Source organism: Pleurodeles waltl, chromosome 5 (assembly GCF_031143425.1).
Source record: "Pleurodeles waltl isolate 20211129_DDA chromosome 5, aPleWal1.hap1.20221129, whole genome shotgun sequence".
Taxonomy (NCBI): Eukaryota; Metazoa; Chordata; class Amphibia; order Caudata; family Salamandridae; genus Pleurodeles; species Pleurodeles waltl.
In genome coordinates, this window is record NC_090444.1 from 1,501,964,440 (window position 1) to 1,501,982,330 (window position 17,891).

Genomic DNA, 17,891 nt, shown 5'->3' on the forward strand with positions numbered 1-17,891 from the left:
TTAATTGGGATGAATAGCATTGTCCCGATTTGTTCAGATGAGTACTGTGTTCTTATTACAATGGAACCAGAAGGGTGCGATGGTTGGACTGGTGACATTAAACTCAGCAACTAGTAATCAATCTGGACCATAATGCAGTCCCTTGTGTTTTGTCCACAGTGCCACCTCAGATAGAAACCAGCCATTTGCAAATCAGTGTTTGTCCTACTCCAATCACAACAGTCCAGGATGGCCACGTATTCTCTGGCTGGTTCCTTTCTGAGGTGGCAATAACAATAGACTGGACTGCAAACCAGAGTAATTAGCAGTTGCTGACAATAATTCAAGCAATCCACCATCATTTTTTTTGTTCAGTTCAGTCTGATTGGTATATTGAGATGAGATTCCAGTACTCACTGTGCCACAGGACTCAAGCTAGGCCCTACTTATGAAGCACAAATAGACCGAAACTGATCTGTGGTTGCATGTGTTCTCTCTCTGAGAGGACCTGTCAATTCAAGCATTACTGTCCCTATCCTAATGGGAGGCTAAAAAAAATGAAGGACTGGATTGCAGCCCACAGGAGTTACTGGTGGTGGAAATGAGTTTAAGCAATCCACCGAACTTTTTTGTTTAGCCAAGTTGTTTTTTTGTTTTCATTAGACTGGTTCATTGCCACTTAGCATACAACAGGAGTAATGAGGATGTGAAACTGCACAGGTTGTTTACGAAGATCCGCTATGAACAATCTTGTGTTACCTCTTGTTTGTGTATCTCACACCTTTCTTTACTGTTCATTGGTGTAATCCTCTTTTCTCCATTTTGTCAGATACAAATTATGCTCCCATTCCACTATTTATCTGTTAAAATGTGTAATTCCCTTGCATCTGTGTCAATATTCATTTTCTACATCTTTCTTTAAGCTCAGTGTGTAGCCTCCTACCTCTTTCCCCATCTGCAGCATGTCCCAGCTCACGTTCGGCATCACCTCTCAATGCTCTGTCTATTATAATGCCAACTGTTTGTGCATCCAAATACCAATGCACTCTCTTTTTCTCCATCCTTCCAGCAGGTTACACACATCCGAATATCTGTGATCCTTGCTTGCTTCTTATTATGCAAGACCTAGCTCTCTTTCAATTAGGATTTTGCTCGACTCCTCCCACTGAAATGAGACTTACACGGTCCTTCCCTTCCAAGCTAGGTCATAATTGACGGTGTAAGACAGGCCAGACAGGATGGTGTAACAGCTGTATAAATGACAGGTCTGCTTGTTCATAGTGCTTCCCCACACAGCAAGGATTAACATCTACAACCGTAAACAGGTCCACACCTCTTTACTCACACTTTATTCACACTTGTTGAGAAGCAGTGCTTAACTAGTCTGTGAAGAATGATTAAGAATACTATGCAGCTAATCAGGTTTAAAAACGACATTTAAAAAAAAAAAAAAAAACTTTAGCCATGAATAGTAGCAGTAGATAGGTTAACACTTACCAATACCATCTGGTAAAACCTCTATTAGATTCTGGGACGCTAGCAAGTCTGTTAATGAGCAAAGACCACAGATCTCATCAGGAAGTCTCTCAATCTTATTCTCTGACACATCCAAGCAAAGCAGGTTTTTCAGGTTCCCAATTTCCTACATTGAAAGAAACAAAAAAGAACACGTCCCGATGTGTAGAAAACAAATATTTCACCAACACTCTCATGCTACTGATACAATTTTATAAAAAGCACCGACTGTTCTTTACAGCAAGAAAACTATCAACTGAGTGTAGTCAATTAAGTTAAAAAAATCTTTATTCGGCCGAATATAGCCATGAAAGTGAGTTCACAACTTATTTGGAACAAGAAAAAAAGAATACATAAAGTTATATAAAATCCATAAGTTACAATCAATTAATGAATGGAGCAGCATTGTTCATCAAGAAAGCGCATGAAGTGACAGGCAGCTGACTGGTTATTTCTTAAGCTGTACAACTGCGGTGACTTTAACCCCTTCGCTGCCAGGCCTTTTCACCCCTCTGGTGCCAGGCCTTTTTTTGGCTATTTGGGGGAGTTTGTGCTTATGCCCTCATAACTTTTTGTCCACATAAGCTACCCACGCCAAATTTGTGTCCTTTTTTTCCAACATCCTAGGGATTCTAGAGGTACCCAGAGTTTGTAGGTTCCCCTGAAGGAGACCAAGAAATTAGCTAAAATACAGCAAAATATCCTTTTTTTTTTTTAAAGGGAAAAAAGGGCTGCAGAAGAAATCTTGTTGTTTCTTCTCTGAAGAAGGCATCAACAAAGAGTTTGCGGTGCTAAAATGACCATCTTCCCAGCTTTCAGGAACAGGCAGACTTGAATCAGAAAACCCAATTTTTCAACACAATTTTAGCATTTTACTGGGAAATACCCCATTTTTACTATTTTTTGTGCTTTCAGCCTCCTTCCAGTTAGTTACACAAATGGGTGTGAAAACAATGCTGGATCCCGGAAAGTTAAACATTTCTGAAAAGTAGACAAAATTCTGAATTCAGCAAGGGGTAATTTGTGTATATCCTACAAGGTTTTCCTACAAAAAATTACAGCTGAAATGAAAAAAATATTGAAAATGAGGTGAAAAAAACAGCCATTTTTCTCCACGTTTTACTCTAACTTTTTCCTGCGATGTCAGATTTTTGAAAGCAATATACTGTTACGTCTGCTGGACTCTTCTGGTTGCGGGGATATATAGGGCTTGTAGGTTCATCAAGAACCCTAGGTACCCTGAGCCAATAAATGATCTGCACCTTGCAATGGGGTTTTATTCTATACCGGGTATAAAACAATTAATTTGCTGAAATATAAAGAGTGAAAAATAGGTATCAAGAAAACTTTTGTATTACCAAAATGGGTACAAGATAAGTGTTTTTTTGCATATCTCCGAATTCCGGGATGCCCATATCAGCATGTGAATTACAGGGTATTTCTCAAATGGAAGTCTTTTTTATACACTGTCTTACATTTGGAAGGAAAAAATGTAGAGAAAGACAAGGGGCAATAACAGATGTTTTGCTATTCTGTGTTCCCCCAAGTCTCCTGATAAAAATGGTACCTCTCTTGCGTGGGTAGGCCTAATGCTCATGGCAGGAAATGCAACATGGACACATCACATTTTTACATTGAAATCTGACGTGTTTTTTCAAAGTGCCTAGCTGTAGATTTTGGCCTCTAGCTCAGCTGGCACCTAGGGAAACCTACTAAACCTGAGCATTTTTGAAAACTAGACACCTAGGGGAATCCAAGACAGTGTGACTTGTGGGGCTCTCACCAGGTTCTGTTACCCAGAATCCTTTGAAAACCTAAAAAGTTGGCCAAAAAACACCTTTTCCTCACATTTCAGTGATAGAAAGTTCTGGAATCTGAGAGGAGCCACACATTTCCTTCCACCCAGCGTTCCCCCTAGTCTCACAATAAAAATGGTACCTCACTTGTGTGGGAAGGCCTAGCGCTCACAACACGAAATGCCCCAAAACACTATTTGGACACATCAAAATGATAAAATACAAAACTACCTGTTTTTGTGGTGAGGAGCAGGGGAGGCACCTGCGTTTTTGGTCCTGGGCTCAGCAGCCATCTAGGGAAACCTACAAAACCCTGACTTTCCTGAAAACTAGACACCGAGGGAGTCCAGGGGTGTGTGACTTGTGTGAATCCCCTAATGTTTTCTTACCCAGAATCCTCAGCAAACCTCAAATTTAGCTAAAAAAAAAAAAAAAAAAATCACAATTGTCCCACATTTCTGTGTGGGATCACTGCACAGGGACAAATTTCCTACCACCCAAGGTTCCCCTCAGACTCCCGGTAAAAATGATGTGTAGGTGGGCCAAGTGCCTGTGACAGGGTAAGAGCCAAAACCATGTTGAAATTGAGGGAGAACCAAAGCAGGTCCAAAGGGCCAGTTTGAAAAAAAAACTTTTTAGGCTGACAAGTGCAGCAGAAGTCTTATCGGTATAGATGAGACAATGTTGGGTGGTAGGAAGTTTGTGGATTCCTTCAGATTCCGGAAGGTTCCATCACAAAAATGTGGGGAAAATGTGTGATTTCCAGCAATGTTGGAGGTTTGCAGGGCACTGTGGGTAAGAAAATGGTGCAGGTGCATGTGAAGCACACTACCCTGGAATCAACCAGATGTTTAGTTGTCAGATGTGTCTAGGACTTGTGGATTTTTCTACATGGCAGGGTCCCAAAGTGAAAAAAGTGCAGCCCTCACCATTTCAAGTGGGACGATTTTGAGCATTGCCAAGCTTTTATGGCCCAAATGTAAAACCAAAACCCAAAATAAACAAATGTCCTCTTTTTTGTCGTGGGATAAGATGTTTTATTGTGTGGGGGAGAGCTGAAAGACTGTTACCCCTTTCTGTTAGGGTGGGGGCATAACCAGGCCCATACTGGTTGGAAGCCACCACCCCACAATTTTTTTTTTGAATTCCCAGGCATCTAACAGACTTTCTGCCCCCTCAGGGTGTGGATCGGGGGTAATTGCCCCATCTGCCCACTGGTGGTCAGAACAACTTTGGTCCCATTTATTTGGGGTGGGGGTATGGCCATACCCCCCAACCTCTTATTTGGAAAAAATAATCTTCCCTGGTCTCTAGTGGGGCTTTCTGCCTCCCTTGGGTCAGATGGGCCTTCCAAAATAGGACTATCTCTCCCAAGGGGAGCAGATATGGCCAAGAGTAATGTGTCTCCGGGGGGAGCGACCCTTGCCCAAGGGGCTGCCCGCCCAAACAAAACACACACATGAACACACACACACCAATCCCTGGTGTCTAGTGGTTTCTGCATTTTGGCCTAACAAAAATAGGCCACTCTGCCCCCAAGGGGAGCATAAATGGCCTAAATACAATTTGCCCTCCAGGGGAGCAACCCTTTACTAAGGGGGTCACTCCCTATACATAAAAACAAAGTAAATAAAAAAAAATATATATCCCTGGTGTCTAGAGGTTTCTGCCCTCCCCCCGGGGGCAGATTGGCCTAATTATACAATTAGGTCGATCTGCCCCCGGGGGTGGGGGGGATTTGAAATGGCCTAAAAATGATGTTCCCCCATGGGGAGCAGCCCTTGCCCAAGGGACCGCAGACCCCCTTACTGAAATATACAAAAAAAAAATCCCTGGTGTCTAGTGGGCATTGCGATCGGGCAGCAGAAATGCTTTGAGAGACATTAAAGGAAAGGTCTTTCCTTTCCTGTCTCTCCCGCCCCACATCCAGGTCCGAAGAAAAATGCTTTTGCATTTCTCTTCCGGGATCGCGCTGGAAGCATGCTTCCAGCACAATCCGAGGTGTCCTCTGATGAGGTCAGTGTGCAAATCACGTGCTGACATCAGACGTCACTGGGAGGGGGGTGCACAGGTGGTCAGGGGAAGCAAGCAATTCCCCTTCCATCCCCGAATGGGGTGTGTAGGCCGGGTGCAGGACGAGCTGGTCTTGTCACAGGCACACTGGAACAGTGTGCCAGGACGAGACGAGCTCACGCCAGGCACCCATGCTGGTAAAAAAACAATCATAAAATGCATACCCTTGAAATAAACAAATACAAAGTCAATTGAGAATTCAGATAAGGCAGTTTGGTTCATAAAACAGCTCAGACTGCGAGATAGCTTGCATGTAAACGACAGCTAGCGAACACTGTTAGTAACAGTAACGTTGCTAACATTAAACAACAGAATAGGGTAAGCTGCTACAAAGCCTAACCTTCCAGTGATTTTCTGCATGCTACTGCGATTTTCAAGAAGGAGCTAACCCTCAAACATACGTTGTGACTGTTCAGCAGTTGCAAATGGAATAAGACTTCTCTGCATTTGCCATGGCCCATATTGTTTAATAATGGTTTTAAAAAAATGTCTGAACAAACTTTTTTTAAATTTACAAAAATACATAAAAAGCAACCATGTTTGTTCAGCTGAGCCATCGCAAGGGCATGGCGGAGACTTTCCATAGTTTGTGTCAAGGTCAAGACTGCTCATACAGTTAACCAAACTGTGCACCAGAGGCAGCAAGGCATTAAGAGTACCACCAGTAAGACTGTGTTGTTGGCATACAGCAGTGCAGGCACCTGGGTGCTGGCAATCCTAGGAGTGTCTACAGAGGTCAAGGTCAGGTGCCACACAGGCCATTAATATAGATAATAAAAAGTTACAGGGCCAAGATACAGCCTTGATGCACTCCTCGCTCAAGGGAGATTTCGGGGGTCATTTCCCCGTTAAAGCCCAAGTGCACCCTTGGTGCAAGGTTCATTTGCAGTGAATGCAGAATATTCACTAACGGTAACTCCACCCCTAAATACAATAGCATCAGCCACACTTTGGTCCTATTCATAAAGTCAAAAGCCGCAGATTGGTTCATAAAGGTCCGTTACAGTGGACAACATCTAACAGAGATACATTTGTTAACTATCAGGTTCAAATTTAGACATTGCTTCATCATGCCCAGCCCTGGCCGAAATCCAAACTGAAAAGGAGAGAGAAGGACATTTTCTTGGGCCCATGTAGCAAGACGATAAAACCATCCTGCCTATGATCGTAACTGTACTGCTGATGAGAGGTTTGGTCTGAGGCATTTGGGGGGACATACCGTCACCCTTTTTTCAAAATGGGCACGATGGTGGACAAAGCCCAAGAGCGGGGAGTGTTCAGAGAGTCATTGGAAACTTTAGTGATAAAAGGACCCCAACAAGTCAATACAACATTTTATGGGGTTGTTTAGGACCCCATCTGGCCCTGGGGCTTTCCTACCCCGATCTCTGAAATATAGCCAATTCTACTTCTGGTAACGAAAGAAGAAGGGGCAAGCAAATGCTGTAATCTTCTTGGTAAAGAACTGACCAAATCTACACTATCCTCAATGTGGGATATAGAGCTAAAGTGCAAAACCCAATGTGACCCCAAGATTGTACAATGCAGTAGAGGGCTTTCCTGTGTATTTCTTAGTCAGATTTTCTTGACTGATCCCAAAAGATCTTACTATTATTTCCTGCTGCAGCAGACTCCAAGAGCTCACAAGCTTTCTTGGGTAAAACTTCCTTTCTGGATTTTAGGGTGGACTTTTAGGACGTACAAGTGGCTTGGACCTCAGATCAGTCGCTACAAGGAGTGGTGGGCGCCTTACTCAGTCTAAGGTTGGCTGCCAAGCAATGCTCATCAAACCTTTGAGGCGCTTCATTTTCAGACCGGGAGGGCTTGAGCAGACAGCATAATCCATTTTTCGGTTCCGCCAATTCTTTGATTGAGACCAGGCTTCTCCAAGAAGCAGCTAATGAGCCACTGGCATCTCTCCATGTAACAGAGAAAGAGGGAGAGAAAAAGAGAGAAAGAAAGAGAGAGAGAAAGAGAAAGAAAAAGAGAAAGAAAGAGAAAGAAAGAGAGAGCGAGAAAGCACAAAAGAGAACGAAAGAGAAAGAGCGAGAAAGAGCACAAAAGAGAACGAAAGAAAGAGAAAGAGAGCGAGAAAGAGAAAGAGGGAAAGAGAGAAAGAGGGAAAGAAAGAAAAAGAGGGAAAGAGAGAAAGAGAGAGAAAGAGAGAGAAAGAGAGAGAAAGAGAGAGAAAGAGAGAGAAAGAGAGAGAAAGAGAGAGAAAGAGAGAAAGAAAAAAAGAGTGTGTGTGTTTGTGTGTGTGTGTGTGCGCGAGTGTACGTGTGTGCGTGCGCACCCAGGTATACTAAATTAGAAGCGTTTGCTTGGATGATGTTAGAGCTATCAGTTCTTGGGATGTTTTCCCCTATCTTTTTAACACCTGACCTTCTGTTTTGACCCTCAGCTGATTTCAGTTTTGCTGGCTTTAGGACCCTGGGCACTTTACAACTGCTGACCAGTGCTAAAGTGCAAGTGCTCTCTGTCTCAATTGGATTGGTAATTGGTTCATCCACAATTGGTATATTTGATTTACTAGTAAGTCCCTAGTAAAGTGCACTAGAGGTGCACAGGGCCTGTAAATCAAATGCTACTAGTGGGCCTGCAGCACTGATTGTGCCACCCACATGAGTAACGCTGTAAACATGTTGCAGGCCTGCCATTGCAGTGTCTGTGTGGGCAGTTTGGTACTGCCTGTTCAACCTGGCAAGGGTACCCACTTGCCAGCCCCAAAATTTCCCTTTTACTACATGTAAGTTACCCCTAAGGTAGGCACAAGGCAGCCCGGTGGACATGGTGCAGTGTAATTAAAAGGTAGGACATGACATGTACTGGTGTTTTACATGTCCTGATAGTGAAATACTGCTAAATTCAGTTGTCACTATTGTAAGGCATATCTCTCCCATAAATTAAGATCGGGATTTCCTTGAAATATCCTTTACGTGTAATTTCCCCATTCGGAGCAGACTGAGATGGGGAGTTTGGGGTCTCTAAATTCACAATTTAACATCTTTTGATGAAGTTTTTTTTTTTTTTTAAATTGTAAGTCTAAAAATGCCACTTTTAGAAAGTGAGCATTTTCTTGCTTAACCATTCTGTGCTCCTTCCTAGCTGTGAAATACACATCTGGGTCAGGATGGCAGTTGGGCTGTTTGTGAATTCACCCTAGACAGTCTCACGAAGGGAGCGGAGGTGTACCCTGCTTATCCTGATGGGTCTTCCTGGGCTAGAGTGGTGGGAGGAACGGACACTTGCACCTGAATAGGGCTGTGCCTGTCCTTACACAAAGCAGTCTCCAAACTTCTGAAGTGTGTCTGGGGCCAGGGCAACAAAGGAAGTGTTTTGTGCGCTACAAGGACATTCCTTTGAAGTTTACCTACTTCGAAGGCAGAAATGAGTATAAGTCTTGGGCCTCTGAGATGACAAATTCAGAACCCTTCTGGACCGAGGACATTCGGAAGAAGAAGAGTTGGATGCTGTAGGAGGAACTGCCACTCTGCCTGTTTTGTTGTGCTGGTCTGCTGCTTGCTGCTTCTGCCCTGGGAATCAAAGGACTGGACTTCGCTTTCTACAGCCTGCTTTTTAAGGTTCTCTAAGGGCATGAACTAAGCTTGTCCCTTGTTAAGAAGTCTCAGGGACATCAAAGGCTTCATCTGCCAGTACCTGGACTCCTCTGCTGAGAGCCCTGATTTGCCAAGTGGTGCCAAATTCCCTGTGCCCTTGGAAGTGGAAACTGGTGTCCTGAGGAAGAAAATCTATGCATTGGATCGCCAAACCTGAAAATTGACGAATCACTGGGCTTACGGCAGAAGAATCGATGCAGCGCCTGTCTTGCGGCTGAAGAATCGATCCAGCGCCTGCCTTGGGGTGGAAGGACTGACACAGCGCCTCTAGGACCGACGCAGCACCTGTTCCACCAGGGATCTATCATCACTTTGCATCTGGATTTTCCCACTCATCATCCCTGGGTGTCATTTTCGCATCCACCCCACACCACAGCAAGGAACTGAGGCTGCAAAAGCAGAAACCGGCGCTTCATCTCTCCTGCGGGGAGAGAACTGACATCACCGCCACTGCCAATAAGCAACCAATGCATCACCTCCCTTGCGAAGTAAGGAACCAAAGCATTGCTTTGTTTTTCAGCACCTCACTTCCTCTGTGGCCCGCATCATTTTTGTTTTTGATGCATCCCAGGTACTGTGTGTTAAAAAGAGACAACCATTGATTCCTCTGTATTAAGACTCTTTGCAATGTTTTAAAAAGGTATATTTTTGCTGGTTTGTTTTTGATTTTTGTTGTTTTGGTCTTGTTTAACTCAGATAAATCTTGGATATTTTTCTGAACTGGAGTTGAGTGCTTTTGTGGTGTTTTCACTGTGTTACTGTGTGTGTGTGTGTGTGTGTGTGTGTACAAATACTTTACACATTGGCTCAAGCTGTCAGGCTTATTTCAGAGGCATTCTACCAAGGGGGTGAGCAGGGGTTATCTTAGGTGTGTGACTCCCTTACCCTGACCAGAGTGAGAGTCCCTATTTGGACAGGGTGTAAACTGACTGCCAGTAAGAGACTCTATTTCTAACAGCCGAGTTAATATTTGTATATTCAAGTTATGTGTACTTTATACAAAACATTAGTCTATTTTCACAACATATAAGCTGATATTAGGAGAAAAATGGCTACATTTTCAAACTCTAGTTAAAGCAGATATTTTATTATTAAATGATGCAGCATATGAGATGACAATAATATTTATTACCTTTTTACCAGTGGCATTACGGCTATAGCTGTTAAGTATTACCCATGTAGAGGAATTTCAAACTGACAAAGCCTTTTTACATTACTGTGGTTAACCCTGTCGGATGCACTAAGGTGATCGATGATTTTGCACTTGGTGGGCACTAATGTAACATAGTCTTGAATGTTAGTATTCAGGATGATTTTCATTGAACATAAGTAGCTCTTATTACGGAAAAGGTTGAAGACATCTGCTTTAGACACCACATCTACAGATATGAAGGGCTAAGGACTTAACATGTCGACCGCATACAGGCTGAGTAAGTGATTTGCTGCACACTTCACCAGAGAAAATGTTGCAAGCAAAACTCAGACAGCTAATATTAAACATCGGTTGGCTTAGCTATTCATAAATGAGGAATTAATCTGTACCAATAAAATTAAACATCCTTGTCTAGAAAATTGAACAGACATTCAGGAGTTTCAGTATACCCAATTCCGCAACGTTGACGTTCTGTTTCACCATACCTGTGTTTTGTTTCAGATCACTCTGACTAATGTGCGTAAGAAACTACTACGTAATTTCCTGGCAACCCAGGCTGATGGTTTCCACAGCCATATCAAAGGCATTTGGCTTTCCTTCATAAACACAGAATACCCAGTGACAGACTCCTGCACCCTCAATAGTAACCCAACAATCATCAAGAAAAATATCGGGTATTGTAAGGGGCAGACAGGCATTTCAATGACTGAAATGTGGCTTACAGTTAATGATACTTATCTTCCTTCAGGAACGTAAAAGATTAAGTTAATTTAGCCCAGTTTGTTCACTTGCCAGGAGGAAGTACAATTCATGTGTAAAACATTTAAAAGGGACCCAGCTTGGAATTCTTAACAATATGATGGCATAACCGCTCACGATAATACGGGGGCGAGGGGGTATAAGGGAAACACAAGAGTAAAAGGCATATATTTTGGCACCAGAATTACCGTTTTCCTAACAGCTTGGTTAAAAATCTGCCAGTGACTGCAACCGGTAAGTCCTGTGCTCATTACATTTCCTTGCATCTGCCGCTTTCAGATCAATGCTGGCCATAGCAGATAGAATCAACCAGGAGCTCCTCAGCAACCCCGAAAACATAAACGAACATGAATAACTACACACCATTCTCACAATTGGACGAAGATTCCAAACAGCAACACTTACATAACAATGCAGCACATAACTAACTCTTCACACGTTTGAGCCCCACTGTCACAAGGTGCCATGAAACATGCCCATAATCGGACTCGTTTTTGATGATTTCTAGCTCACACATGGCCTTCTGCATCAGTTGTTTTGTTACGAAATGTGTGTACATGGGTTCTACTGGCCTTTATGGCACAGACACCGAATGCCACTCTTCTGTGTGCGTATTCTGGCTAGAACTTAAAGGTCATACTCCATACTGAGATCATGCCTCACAAGATGTGCTTTTTACTTCCAACGGAGCTGTGCTTCATCACTACTCAACAGTATTTGTACACTAAGGGCCTCATTAGGAGTCTGGCGGCCTTCTGACCGCAAGACTCACAGTGGTGGTCGGACCGCTGCGGTCTGACTTCCACATTATGACTGCATCGTAGTCACCATGGTCCGTTCGCCGACCCTGCTGCCTGCAGCTTGGCTGTCCCGGCGGTTGTAATCCGCCAGCCTTTCCATCGCGGTTTACACCATCATGGAAAGGCTGGCGAAATGGGAGCGTCTGAGGGCCCCCATGCACAGCCCAGTCATGCATTCCCCTGCCCATAATTCGGGCAGTGGAATGCGCGACAGGTGCTGCTGCACCCGCAGCACCGCCACATTGCAGCCGGCTCAATTACGAGCTGGCTGCAATGTTACAGCCCAGCTGGAAACTCAAAATAGAGCTAGCAGGATTTAGCCGGTAATGACTTTGTAGCAGCGTTATAAGCGTTATGATAGCAGAGGCCGCCCGCCAATCTCATAATGAGGCTCTAAGTAACACACCAAAATGTTATATTTCTAAATCAAAGAAACAAAATCAAAGAAATCAGGCTGACTTGGGCGTTTTTTTTAGTAGTGCTTAGAAATGTAGATATTTAACAAATATCAACATTAAACATTTGAATGAAAATAAAAGCCTCAGGACATAGCCATGTCGACATCTTGAGGGACATATTTAGGAAATCATAACAAAGAAACCAACCCATATAATTGCTAATGATCTGGAATGACAACTTGGATTTCAGTTCATATTACAATGCACAAATTGAGGATGACTCGGCCAACAATGACAAACAATCCTTACTTTCTGCACTTCAAGTAACTGAAGAAACAAGAGTCACAAAAAAGCACCTAGGAAGAAAGTCATAGGAAAATGGGCGCTCACAGTAAGTCCATATAGTGATGTCCACTTTTTCAATTATGGCAAGGTGCTCCTGGCAAGAGGATCTTCCTTAGTCCTCCAATGTTTCCAGGGAAACTAACAGTAAACCAGACAAAAGCCAGAGCACTCTTGAATATAGAAGTCAAAGTTAGTGATGTAACGGATCCTCAGTGTGGAAAGGTAAACACACCATACATAGTTTAGAAAGATTTATTTCTTGAAGCACAAAGTTCATCATAATCATTGTAAATCCTCTTTGAATTTCATATAGGTCTAGACACCACAGCCAACACGTGTTTCGTCCTATGAGAGATCCCTCTCACGGACTTCATCAGGGCTTGAGTCAGGTACGTATAAATAAATAAAGCTCTTTCTCAAAGTAAATGAGATCTTATTTATTGTGTAGCGATTATTTCTCAGACCAAATCTATAAATGCCGGAATTCTATGACGCTATCTAAGAATCAGAAGTAGTCCATAAATATGAGGGAAAGAACAAACCGCGGTCAGATAATGACACGGCGTTCTCAGTATCCAAGTCATGTATCGAAAAACAAGAAAAGTCTCAAAGCATCCAACTTGCCTGTATGTAAATCCATACAACCCTCTACATCACAGGAAAACTCAACTTGTAATTGGAACATAACCTACCCCACAATCATCAAACAAGTTTAAAACCAATAAACAATGAATGCCACTAGTTCCTTAGAGGAGGCCTACTTATCACTATAACTAAGAATTGGCAGCCATGCTTAATACTACTTCACCTTTTTTGTGGCAATCATCCAATTTTATTAAGAAAGGATGGCAATCTCCAGTATTCGATTCAATCATTCCGATATTATAGCAGTCCACTAACAAGAATCACATTTGTTTAAGCTCCCTGTATTTTGCAGTGTAATTCCAGTTATCTTTGATTTTCAACCAATAGGTGCCTCTTTTGACTCCGGTGTTTAAACACATCATCACAAAATCAGATGTGAGCGGGCTTACTAAATTCAATCTCTGGACAGAAAACAAAATAGGGAGACAAACCAGTACCACAAATTAATTGGTTCACATCTTTCAAAGGACGATAGCAGCCTATCAGTGCCGCCTCAGATTCTGGTGCTGGATGACGTAGAGGACACGAGTGCTCTATTTTTATGTACAGTCTCTTGGGACAGTCATCAGTCCACGGCAGAAATTCACTGTTTAGTTTCCTGCACCCAGTGATTGTGCAAAAATAGCACTGCCCGTTTAGTGGGAGAGCAAGAACAACATAAATCTGCTAGTCCAGCTCTACTGCAGCAGAAAAAGGGTAAAGAAAAGATCTAATAACTCTGCACAGAACTGAAGCAAGAGAGATTATCCACGCCGTGGTGGTCCAATTTATCCAGCTAATTTCACAGAGTAGTTCAATTTTTCTGGCACAGCTTTAGTGTTCATGCATTTTCAATGGCAATCCAAAACTGAGCACCCTGCTATTCTTTGGGCTAAAATAAGGCATGGTGAGTAAAGGACCTGTGTCCTAATTCGCACAAGTTTTAAGCAGGTCTATGCAAGGCTATTCTGCATTGAGCCAAGATGGACAGAGCTTGTCTTGCAAAGAGGATTAGAAAGGGGCTGGCTGAGTGCACATGGAAGGTTGTCATAGCAAGAAATGAAATATTACTGGAAACACTTTCAAGTTCAGAATGTGGAGAAATGACCACACTTGGGGACAGTCACACTGTGTATCTGTGAAGAGATACAAGACTGCACACTGATGTTAGAGCAAATTAACTGTACATGGGTCTAACAGGTGCACTCATCAAGGGTTTTAATACTGTTCCTTTCCACGGCTTGCACGAAGCCTAAACCTGGTTAACTGCGGTTGCTTAGATTATTTATTTTACGTACTTAAGAGAACCAACTTGTTATTTCCTCAGGCTGGTCCTAAACACACTGAAAAGCATTGGCTAGGCATTGTTTGTGACACGATAAGTATGGGAAACAACATCATAACTTAAGAGTGATTTCAATTCCATACCAGGCAGGCAGCTCTGCAGTGCTTCTCCTGTTGTCATGGGGTCTACGATGCATACTTCCAAATTCCACTCCCTTGGACTTTACTGTTCTACCAATTTCAGCTGACATTTACGAACCCAATCCTCTGATTTCTTAGGTTAGGCAGAGGTAAGCGGCATTCATCATCCTCCTGAGTACACGGTACTGCCTGGTGGTCAATGGTATGTTTCAAAACCATAGTACATCACAAGCATGTCCCACTGAAGTGGAGTTGAACATATGCTCACTTTCACTTTGATTCAGTTGCTGCATATAGTTACTATATAGGTAGGTAACTGCATAAAACGCCCTGCCACTGTAGTATACAAAAGGAATAGCAGGAATGCTTCAATTGATCTCAAACACTGATAATTACGTAAGCCACATACCAGTCCATTGTTACTTTGCACACTATGCCACCTCAGTCTGGACCCAACCACATGCAAATCAGTCTTGACTCTGCTCCAAAAGGAACAGTCCAGCCTCAACTGCCAGGCCAAGATCCTCCTTGAACTGAACACATGCAACCTAACATTGATTTTGCCCTGATTAAGGCTCGTCAATCGTATGCAGCCTGGCGCCAGTGGCACAGTGACTTAGGCATCATGTTTGGACATGCACATCACACTGAGGGCACTGCACTGAAAAAAAGAAAGTGCCATTATGGCATCCATCTGAACTGCACCAGCCTTCTGGGAATTTGTAATATTTAGACACGCACGTCTGCTTGAACTTCAGAGAGCTCTCAGTATCCTCTTCAAACTCCAGCAACAGGCTGCAAGTGGACGGCAGATCGATGACAAGCAGACGTCAAACCCTCCAGCTGTTTGCGAGAGAGATCCTCCGCTATGCCTTGCTGATGGCTTCACAGTCTTTCATTATTCAGGAACAAGAAGCGATGGGGAGAAGAAGCCATACCAGCAGACAGGTCTTTCTGCCTCCTTTACTCAAAGCGTTCAGACCTAACATGACCAACCCCGCTCTCTCTTTCCGTAGAAAAAAGCACTGGTCAGAGGACACAAATGCTAACTACTGATGTTTTCAAACAACCCCTGCAGAATCAAATCAAACCAAATTTCGAAAATGAAAGACTATATGCGTAGGAGTTGGCTTTAGACTTTTGTAAAACCACACTCACAGAGAATAATTAGGGCTGAATACAGCCGTTTCACTGTTTGGAACATCTCATGTAATCTAGCCTTCAAAAAAGGTACAATACAAAGAGTTACAAGGTGGGAGTGGGCTCTGGGCCATCCCTGATCAGCCACTGCTTGGATGGGCTGTGGTTGATGGTTAGACTGTCTCATGTGTGTTCCTAGTACGGTTTGTTAGTCTGCAGATGCAGCACGAGGTGTAGCTTGTAAATGCAAGCCAGTCTATCTTATTTGATATATTGCCCTTTACTTTATATTAAAGTGGGATTTTTCATACAAATCCATACCTACTGGCTTTGTTCATGGATGACCAGATTTGTACACTAATCCAATTCTGTTTCTCTAGAATTCGTGATTAATATATTAAAAACATAACTGCCTTCTCCATGAAGAACCTGCTGGACAAGCGGAGCCCTTCACAAATTAAGCATTTGGGAAAGTATATGCATTTTAGGAATGAAGGTGAAAGTCAAGCACAGCCATGCCTCGCTAAAAATATTAATTTTCTGCACTAAACATGGGTGATCTTCAGAGAAAATTACACAGTAAAGGTGTGGGTAAACATGAACCGTACCCACATAACATACATGTCAAATAAAGAGGCTGCAAGTCTGAAAATGCATATGCTATTCAAATTACTGATTGATGTGCTAAGGGATGAATTTGAGCAACTAATTTTCTTAAGTATCACGTTGTATTATGGAAAAAGTATATACGCACTTCAAAACAGACATTCATCTTTGAATGTGGCAGCCACTGTGTGGCCGATTCCTGTTCATGTTAATATGTATATACACATATACCTGTACCTATACGAATACTTATAATTGTGTTGCATTTGTGTCTTCACCTTAATTCCGCCGCCGAGGTCAAAGGTTAAAAGTGAGATCACAATGAAGCGAGTAGGTTTGTTTGGAAAGGCGTTTCTGTGCTTAGCGGCGGAAGCGGGCAGCTGAACGGCCTAGCCATGCAAAGGCAGGGCGCTACTGTTGACACACGTATTGACTTTTCCCAGAAGAAGAAACGGATATCGCTGCAACGAATCAACAGGAACGCATACGTTTGAGGATCACGGAGGACAACTCAACACGGGTAAACTCTGTAGTTTGGTATTTATAAATAACAGTTGTCTACGATCAAACTACATAACTGCAAGAGGGATCTTAAATTAACGGCAGCCAACAGCTGGAGATGATAAAGAACACAATTCACGTTTCTAGTATTTTGGGATACCTTGTACATTACTTCTTTTTTCACCACGACGTACAAAACCAAGAAAGATAAGGCGATAACTAGAAAAACGTACTTCGTGGACTTTTATCAGGACTGATATAAGACATTACGTTTAGTTACACAGTGCTAATATTGAAAACGTTTACAGGGGTGAGTGATCAAAGTATTTTCCTTTTTTTTACGGTTAACTCATCCTAATTAATTGCTATATGGCAGATTCAAACAAAAGCATCTCTGCGTTGCAGTGGGTGGAAGCCATCAATGCAGAAGATTGAAACATCACTTTAATAACGATCAGTGCATGAGCAGGATGATGGTTTCAGCACCTTAATCCATAGTTGGACATTCTGACATTTGGGATCATGTCTTACTCTACACATTTCTGACTGTAATAAATTATATGGCTCTAGGGTGATTTATAAACCAGACGACTCATGGTTGAGTGGTTTATACTGGTCACCAGGCCCATAAGATGATACAATTTCCACAAAGGCCAACAGGTGCATGGACCACACACTAATTTGATGTCTATACGAGTGTCTGATCTGTTTCACTGAGCTGGGTCCTGCAACTCTGACAGGCTTAGTGAAGACGTTTTGTAGCAAAAAATGGAAAAAGACCAAAAAACCTGCAAAGACCAGATATAACTCGAAACACGCACCGACAATGTCAGAGGTTCTGCCTTGGCAAGCCTATTTTGAGAACATGCAATATGTTAAAAAAAAAAAAAAAAAAAAAAAACATAGAAAAACTGTCAAAAAATAAACGTATATGTAGAATGAATAAGAGCAGTGCAGCAGCCCATGCACCCTTGCCGCGGGATGCAGTGCTCTTCTTCTCTGGCGACTGTGCACATGTTATCAGGAAAAATACCTCACACCCTCAGTGCTACCGAGGCAATAGATGAAGTGGCCCAACCCCCACCCTCTCCCCATGCTGTAGTGGATGGAAACTGTGAATGACAAATGAACAGTCCAACGACTGAAGAAAGAACGAAAAT

General features: G+C 42.7%; 1 protein-coding gene across 1 annotated transcript in view; it reads right to left on the reverse strand.

Annotated features, from left to right (window-relative positions):
• The window catches only part of LRRC1 (leucine rich repeat containing 1), a 361,772-nt gene that overhangs the window by 67,819 nt on the left and 276,062 nt on the right, over positions 1 to 17,891 (reverse strand). The window contains exon 8 of the mRNA XM_069235791.1: positions 1,477 to 1,621. Within this exon, the coding sequence (XP_069091892.1) occupies positions 1,477 to 1,621 (145 nt within the window). The remainder of the gene's footprint in view (positions 1 to 1,476; positions 1,622 to 17,891) is intronic.